The sequence below is a fragment of the Schistocerca cancellata genome, chromosome 3 (assembly GCF_023864275.1).
Source record: "Schistocerca cancellata isolate TAMUIC-IGC-003103 chromosome 3, iqSchCanc2.1, whole genome shotgun sequence".
Classification (NCBI taxonomy): domain Eukaryota; kingdom Metazoa; phylum Arthropoda; class Insecta; order Orthoptera; family Acrididae; genus Schistocerca; species Schistocerca cancellata.
The window spans coordinates 61,269,798-61,279,060 of NC_064628.1; the positions used below are offsets into that span (position 1 = coordinate 61,269,798).

Genomic DNA, 9,263 nt, shown 5'->3' on the forward strand with positions numbered 1-9,263 from the left:
TGTGCAAGAATTGGAGACCAGTTCTCAGCAAAATCACAGTGAAGCACTAAACATAGTTCTTCAGCCTGTACACACCCTTTCACTCGTGCAATGTGTTGTAATTTCTTTAGATGCTGGTGTGTTACTGCTTTCACCAGCCATTTACAAAGTTCATCAAGGAAACTGTCAAAGGCAACAGTTTTCTTAATTCGTTTATTTTCCTCCCATGTCTCATATGTAATTTCTGTAGAGCTATCTGCTACTTCTTCCAGGCCAAGTGTTGTAAGGACAGTCCTCCTTTTCCATGGCAGTCACCATATTCTTGAAACAAACAAGTCTCTCACTTTATGTTACAGACTACTAATGACTTCACACGCCCAACCAAGGTGTCATATGTCACATGCTCCAGTAAGTTCTTTAAAGTTACTACAAAAAGTTCAAAATTCGCGCAGTACACATGTAAACAGACATCTCTAGGTGGGTGTGGAACTACCCAATTAGGTCATAAAATTTTGATCTTCCAATATGTGAAGCTGCATAGTTGCTCTTATAAACTACAAAAGCTTCTTTAATACAGTGTGTCATGTACCTCTTCTCTTTCACAATGTTTTGACCTTCAACTATTACAGTTACAGTGTCTTTTTTTGTTGGCACTCGGCGAGAACAGTCCCATTTATCTTTCAGATAAAATGACTGCACTATTTGAACTTTAGCTGTTTCTACAGGATGACCATAATAGAGGTCTGGTCTTCGAAAGACTCCTTCTACAGACCTCACATTTCTTGATTTGTCTACCATGAACTTTGAAACTGATGCAACATGGTTCAAAATTGTTTTCTTTGAAAATGTCTCTGGGATAGTAGTTAAATATTGCGTCTTTTCACTGAACGATGCACAATATTCAACAGCTGAATTGATATTTGTGAAAAATTCCTGGCAAGAGGTGCAAGAGTACTTTAGTTCATTTTCTTCTGAAGATGGAATTTCTACTTTGAAGAGTGTGGTCAGTTTTTCTGTAGTGTATTTATCCATAGCTTTAGTAATTTTTCTGCACTTTCTTGATGCATAGGGCTTATGATTCGACTTGACTGACCACAGTTTCTTATCAGGACTAACACCTACCTTTGTACTTGACTGATCAGGGCATTTAATTCTTCCTCTATTGATGCAAAATCTGCACCATCTTCACCAAGTGAGGCTTCACCTTATTCAGATACCATCATTGTTGTTATTCTGTCAAAATATTTAGAACACAAAAAGTCATCACTGGAAACATCTTCACTTTGAAACAGAGTCTTCAAATGAGAACACTTATTCCCAACATGAATAAAGTCTGTTTTTGTTTGTCTTATCACTCTTTTATGGATATGGAAATAGTAAGCACACTTCACCCTCCTGTGGTCCCAGTCAGAAGACATTTCAAACAGACCTTTTCACAAAACACACTGCAACTGTATCAGCTGACAAATTCCTCTCGAAAACACAGAACTCACTGGATGGTCTCAGATTTTTTAGAAAACACTTTAGTAAAAAAATTAGTGCCGAACAACTATAATACAGAAACCTGCAAACCCTGACAAAGAAACTGATAGGAAACTACAACCAAGTGTAAGAAATAGCAGCAACAATGAAAGTGAAAGAAAAAAAACTGCAACAAAGAAAGTAATAAGAAGTAACTGCAACAGAGATAATAGAAATAAACATTGTAACAAAGTAATTAGTAAGAAACAACTTCATTGAAGACATACATTGACCTTGAAAGTTAAAAAAAATGATTTTTTAAAAATAAAATATGTCCAACTTAAAAGCAGAAGGTCTCCTTTACAGAGAATATAGTACTACATGGTACTAATCAACATAAAAAAATTAACTTTTCTGGATTGGCATTAGTGAAAAAAAAATTTTCTGTAAATTATAAAAAAAATCAAAAGGCGACAGTAAAAGAACTTTTACAGACATGTCCGAATGGAGGATACCATCATAATCATAAATCAATTGTCTTTCAAATAAAAAACTGTAACAAAATATCCAGAACTGTTGCAGAGATACAGCATTTTTTAAAAAAATTCCAAAATTCGCATCTTCAAAATGGTGTTCGCAGTGTCGTCTTCAGAGGCCTGTATCTGGGGGCAGGAACTGTTTTGGAGAAAACAAAAAAAATATATGCTTCTTACTTACTCTTTAATTTTAACATATGCTAAATTCAGTAACATTTGAGACTATGAAAGTAACCCCCCTGCCTGAAGTGATACGGATTATGCCAAGTCGCTGTGTCCAATGGCATTGGGTTAACTGTGGCACCAGTATGCGGCACTGGCTCAATAAGCTGTGTAACCCCTATTCCTGCTGATTATCTACTGGGAGATGTGTCTAGCATGTCCTGCATTGAGTTGAGCCATTATTTGTTGCATTGTTGCCCTTTAGTCAGTACTGACAATCTGTCTCAGATGTCGCTGGACATATTAATAGAAGGTGGTTGGATAGTGGGTAGTTTATCAGTTGTGGAGCACAACCAGTTCATTCAGCCATGGACCATGACAATCTCATTCAGCCATTCAAGATACACCATGAACACAGTTGAGCGTGTGAAGCCAAATTCCTGCACGACTGCTGAAATCAGAATTCAGATCTGTCAGGCACCAACCACCATACCCTGTTTAAATGGTGTCAGCTCATGATGATGCCGCATGTTACACAAATCACTTTCACAACCACTTTTCAGGAGGTCTTCTGTACAACTGTAGCTGGCACACAAGGCATGTAATGTGCATACAACACACCTGCACCATCTGTGCCCCACTATCCCATGACATTTCCTAAGTCAGTGTAGTCTGTCCATCTCGGAAAAAAAATTTTGAATTTTTTTATTTTTTTATTTTTGTGAATGCTGATATCATCATAAAAATCACTGTTTTCTGGTCCCAGCACCTGCATGAATGTACTTTCCAATACTGGTTACAAAATTGTTAATGTTCATCAACTGAGGCATAAAGTATGTCACACATCACAGTTTTTAAGATTTCCTCAAAGTTATGGTGTAATTTTTCTGCAGGGACAAAGACACTGAAAGAAATGGGTAGCTTCCTCTTTCTGTGTGTTTGAGGAGTCTCCATTCTGCTTCTTCATGAGACGTATAAACACAATGAATGAATAGAGGAATGAATTAGCCCTATGTTGTTAATTAGTTTGCAACTGGTAGATGTCTATTTGAATTTCATGTTACATAGTTATCTTTTTAACTCTCTAATAAAAATACATTATATAATTAGTACTACTGCAAATATTTATGTCACCAAATGTGGTTAATTTCAGTGCATGCTTCAGTATACTATTTTTTCCCCTTTCATACAAAAAAATTTAAAAATCAGTTCACAAAAGTACAATATGGCAAAGCAGTGCATGCTTCAGTATACTATTTTTTCCCCTTTCATACAAAAAATTTAAAAATCAGTTCCCAAAAACACAGTATGGCAAAGAATAAAGAAAACTGCAAAGAAGTGTTCTTTATTCACATGCCACTTTGCTAAATGTTTGTGGTATTTAAGTTGGTACCATCCTTCTTGTTTCACTGGAAATTGAGAGAAAATTTTGTTTCCTATAAACAAACAAAACAAAATCTTGCAGCAAGTAACATGCGAACATTTAACTGGAGCATCACAGCACCAGAATATCCATTTTCACTGCTATGAAACGAAGTCTTGCTCGACCTCAGTGGTACTTGTGTGTCTAGATTGTTCACTAGAAAACACCTCATCTCAAAAGTTTAGCTGAAAAATAACAGCCAGTCTCAGTTTCTGAAAAGTTTGCAATCATCCTGAATTCAAGTGACCAAGAACAATTAAATTCTCTCATTAGGTGAGCAAATATGAACTGAAAATTTCATCTTCCTCCATAATGGTTTTGTATTTTAACTTTATGAAGGAAACAAACTTTTAACTCACAGTTTTATTTCAGTATTATATATTTATTAATTCTGTGTCAAGGAAGTAAATATTACATAAACATAAGAAAATCACATGTAAACAACTTTTTTTGCCAAACAATCGATAAACACAGAATATGCACATATTTAACAAAATACATGGCAGATCCCACTTCATTTGAGAACACAAAAAGTTTCAGCAAATAGGAACCATGATAAAAGAAGAGTTCCAAGTTTACCATCTGCACAGCATCAGAAGTTCTCATTTGGTGCTGTTAACTCATTATAGTGTCTAGCTAAGAAGTGTTGTTTAAGGCTGCTTCTCCGTTTTGATTTGTATGGGCATCTGGGGCAGGCAAATCGTGGTTCTTTACCACACTCAAATGTAGTGTGTCGATAAAAATTACTGTAATAGCTGTACGATTTACCACACAGTTGACATGGGTAGAAACCACGCTCTGTCCAATGGTTTTTTGAAGCTGAAGAACCTGAAATTGTACAATTGTGCTGTTACTTAGCTCATTATATGTTTCCTTTCACACAGTCAAAAGCAAGGAAAGCAAGAAACATGAAAATCATTGCAAAAGTGATGCACACAGTGTAAATACAGGTAGCACAATTTAAGAAAAGTGCTTTACTTTAACATTCCATAATTCCTATACCTAAATTTTGCATTATGAGTATACATTATTGTGAAAGGCACTCTACTTACAATAATTACTTTTAATAAGCTAAGGAAATTATCAATGGCATGTAAATTGAATAAAAGGTCTCAAAAAATAGAACCAACATTGTACAATAATGGCCAATTCAAAGTCTTGATGCTGAAAAGATTGCAGTTACAGCCTTAAATATACTTATTTAATTACATACATTTCATTAAACAATTTCAGCATGATGTAAAGATGTTGATTTAATAAAAAGACGACTCATGACTAAACACATATGAAGCAGAAAGTTTTGAGTACAAGATGCACAGAGGAAATAAAGAACAACGTGGTAGATATATATGCATATTACAAAACAATATAGATACAAAGTAAAGCAGACACTAATTTGATGAGTAATTCTCTTATCAATAAACAAAAATGAAAGCAGGAAGTTTTGAGTAAAGTATGCATAAGTCTAACAAAGAATCACATGATAGCTGTATATGTGTACAATAAAATGCAGCTTGCACACATCACACAATACATTATTCATATGAGAGTTATTCAAGCTTCCAGTAATTGCACATTTACAACACAAAATATTTCTGTTGTTTCCTTGCATAGCAATGTTTCATTTAAGCATTGAAATGAGTGTGTAGAAAAATGACCTAAGCATAGCTTTCACATTGTCTGCACAATCCAGCAATCTGTTTCCATATCTGGGGCTTTCATTATTAAATAGAAATGAATGTTTCTTTATCTTATTAGTAATTAAAAAATCTCACCTTATTTGATCAAAAGTTGATGAAGCATGATTACAACAAGTAATGCAAAATGAGAAAATATCAACTACTACCCTCTGGAATGAGTGACACTTTTACAACCATAAATAAATATTAATTTGAGTTGTTCTTGCTATTATTCTTGCATCTGGTTTTTCTTTGGATGTTTTGTGGTATATGGCAGTAATTCCAGGCATTTTACAGTTTTTACCTATTCTGGATGACTTTACAGTATTATGAGAAGGAAAGTTGCTACTCACCATATAGCGGAGATGCTGAGTCGCAGATAAGCACAATAAAAAGACTGTCACAATTAAAGCTCTCAGCCATTAAGGCCTTCGTCGATGACAGACACACACACACACCCATGCACACACACACACATGCATGAGCACGCAAACGCAACTTACACACACAACTGCAGTCTCAGGCAACTGAAACCGGTATGTGTGTGTGTGTGTGTGTGTGTGTGTGTGTGTGTGTTTATGCATGTCTATCATTGACAAAGGCCCTAATGGCTGAAAGTTTTAATTGTGACAATCTTTTTGTTGTGCCTATTTGTGACTCAGCATCTCCGCTATATGGTGAGTAGAAATTTTCCTTCTCATAATATTCTTGCATTTCATCCTCGATTTTCCAATGTCTGATTAACTTGACAGTAGACTTAATTTCTTTGTTTTTCATATTGCTACAATTTGTAGACTTTCATTGATGGATCATTGTTCTACACTATGTCTGTGTGTATTACTACATACAAGCAAGACTGTGTTATCCTGGTCTTTTAGTGTACATTACAATGTGAATATTTGGTTTAGGGATGTATTTATACTGTGATATATACAGCCTTATCCATAACTATGGCATAAGGGTGGTCAATAATGTAACTGCAGTTTAATATGACAATTATTCTATTCTGGAAAATGTTAAGCTTTGTTCATTATTACTGAGTGAGGTGTTACACTGAGTAAGGTTCTGGGGAGGCGAGAATTTAAATCTCCATCTAGTTGAGTCTGATTTAGGGTTTCCAAGGTTTCCATAAATAAATATTGTAGAGATGGTTCTTTCACCAAGACTGTAGATGATTCCTTCCTTTATAGCCATCCAATCCACACAAACACTGCCTCTAATAAGCACGATCTTATTTATTCATTCACTCATCATACCATGTTCCATAAACTCCATCATGAAGCAGAGCTTTCAAGTTCATGAAGCAAGTCAAGTTATGTATTAATTAGCAGAAGTAGCCACAGCAGGCAGCTTATGTAGACTATATTAACAACAAAATCAGACTAGTGTCAATCTACATCTATTGATAAATTGATAATTATGAGAATTGCTACAGATTAATGTATATTCCACATTAAATTGCTTTTGACCCATTAAGTTTATATTTGTAATGCCTTTTCATCTAAATGAACGGTAACCAACACACAAGGAAAAAAGACTCACATTTTCACAACTTCATCAATTCCTAAGATACAGGCATCAGCTTTGTTTTTTTTAAGTGGAATTATGCTATTTTTTACCACCAGAATAGTAGGTCTGTACAAAGCAAATTCAGTGATATAAACAATGTATGAAAATATAGATTACTACATACCATAAAGAAGACATGTTGAATTGCAGACAGGCACAATTAAAGGACACTTCCAAAAAGATTTGGGCCACAGCCTTCATCAGTAAAAGAGAAACATAGAGACATACACCATTCATACATACAAGCAATCATTGCCTCTATAAATGACACAAATCTAGGGTGAGGTGTACCTGCTTTTGTGTATAAATGGTGTGTGTGTCCCTCTGCTTCTCTTTCACTGATGAAGGCTGTAGCCAAGAGCTTTGTGTAAGTGTCATTCAACTGTGCCAAACTGCGACTTATCATGTCTTCTTTATGGTAAGTAGCAATCTATTTTTCCTACATAAATGATATGCCTATGTGGAGTTTCCACTGTTTGAAATCCAGTGATGTAAGTTTTATTATAGACCTGGCAAGAAATTATGTAATGAAACTTTTAGTGCTGCAGTTGCAGGTATTTGAATGGCATCCAGAAGTTTATGCCACTCTCCACAGACACGACTAGTGTCAATGCAACCAATATATGATGTTTACATTGTTCTTGATGGATAGTTTCCTTGGAGAATAACATAAACATCTGGGGGGCATATCATTTTGTTGGAGCTACAACACTAATAAGAACAGGCATATATGTGCATACAAGAGGGCATTTGCATGCGTAGGCACCCACACACAAATGAACACATGCATGTCCATATTTACAAAACCACACACACACACACACACACACACATACATGGTTCTATTAATAGTACTAATATTACTACTATTACTTACATTGTTTGTATTCCAACCCATAAATCCAATTTTATTCTGTTTTTCCAAAAAAAAAAACAGTTAGTTTTAAGTACCAGCAAACAGTAACATCACAAAGTGTAACACAGATGAAATTGTAATGCCGCATTTCTCAGGTCTCATTCCTCTTTATTCAACTGTTGTGACATTTAATAAATATAGTGTCTTTTCATTGGTTTTACCAGGATAAGACAATAAAATATAGAACAAACACAAAATATCAACTAACAATAAGAAGCTAAAGAATATATCACTGGAACATCACAATATAAGAATGTCCATTTACACATCAGTAGAGAAAAGTCTTGTTTACTTCTTTTGCTTCTTCTTTTACTAGTTAGTTCTCTGAAAAAAAAAGTAACCACATTCCAAAAAGTTAAGCTAAGTGATATATGTCGGTTTGTGTTTCCAAAAACAGTGGATGGTCATCCTGACTTCAACTGAGTGGGACCAATTTAACTGTCTCTATAAATGACACAAATCTAGACTAGAAATCTAATTTTCTCCATTAGATTCTAGTTGTAATATTAAGAGCAATATAACAATTTCTCAATCCACAGTTTTTTTGTGATATAATATTTGAAATCCTCTGTGTCAAAGATATATATATATATTTCAAACAAAAAAAATTCTTTACTAGAGGAGTGTGTGCAATAACACACATTTTCCATAAAATTCAACATTTTTACATGAATTGCATACATTTTTAACAAAATATTTATCAATCATTTTTCAGGGTTTTTGGGTTCTTGAACAACACACAAACATGAAATTTCTGTTCCATACATGCAGTCACAATCCAGTAGTCAACTGCATATCACCAGCAATAATCGTTTGGGGCTGTTAACTCATTACGATGTCTAGACAACATATGATTTTTCAGATTGTTTTTCTGCTTTGATTTAAATGGGCACCTGCTGCAGGCAAATCGTGGTTCTTTGCCACACTCAAATGCTGTGTGTCGATATAAATTGCTATAATAGGTATATGATTTACCACACACCTGACATGGGTAAGAACCACGGTCTGTCCAATACGGTCTTGAGTAAGTGGAACCTGGAATTGTAGAATTATATTAACTATTATTTAACATATTATAAGTTTTATTTCATACAGAGACAAGCTTAACGGTGTCACATAAAAATGGGACAAATATGTTATGTGTAGTGCAAACAAAAATAACAAAAATCTTGGAAATATTTTTCACTAATTGTCTACGCTGCGTGTATCAAATACTTACATCACAAGTATAAATTATTTTTAAGGTAATATACAGTGCTGCAACTGCATATTATCCCATACTGGTACCTGAAGTTACAGCAACAAGCAAAATGAAGAATTAAATGACGGAAGGAGATTTTGACTGTATGGTAACACAAAAACATTGACAAATCATAATAACTGGTGCTGAATAAATATACTGTATACTGTAGTTAGCACATACACATATGCATCTTTGGGGTCACAAGTTCTGAAAAGCTTTTTATTATTTAAATCTGTAAAGTAACGTTAATACGCGACTAACTAGGTGATGGTCATATAATGTGCTCAACTAATAG

The 9,263-nt window shown here is 34.5% G+C and overlaps 1 protein-coding gene across 2 annotated transcripts; it reads right to left on the reverse strand.

The window, feature by feature from the left end:
- Positions 1–3,957: 3,957 nt before the first annotated feature.
- LOC126176967 (longitudinals lacking protein-like) lies at positions 3,958–8,816 on the reverse strand. 2 transcript variants are annotated; one of them, XM_049924173.1, is made up of 2 exons: positions 8,708–8,816; positions 3,958–4,389 (listed from the first exon to the last, which is right to left on the reverse strand). In XM_049924173.1, the coding sequence occupies exons 1-2, from the start codon at positions 8,712–8,714 to the stop codon at positions 4,154–4,156; spliced, it is 243 nt and encodes an 80-aa protein (XP_049780130.1). In that variant the 5' UTR covers positions 8,715–8,816; the 3' UTR covers positions 3,958–4,153. The 2 variants fall into 2 exon arrangements, 1 of the variants encoding a protein (XP_049780130.1); XR_007535720.1 differs by lacking the exon at positions 8,708–8,816 and adding an exon at positions 5,337–5,618 and having other exon boundaries at positions 4,265–4,389.
- Between the last annotated feature and the right edge of the window lie 447 nt (positions 8,817–9,263).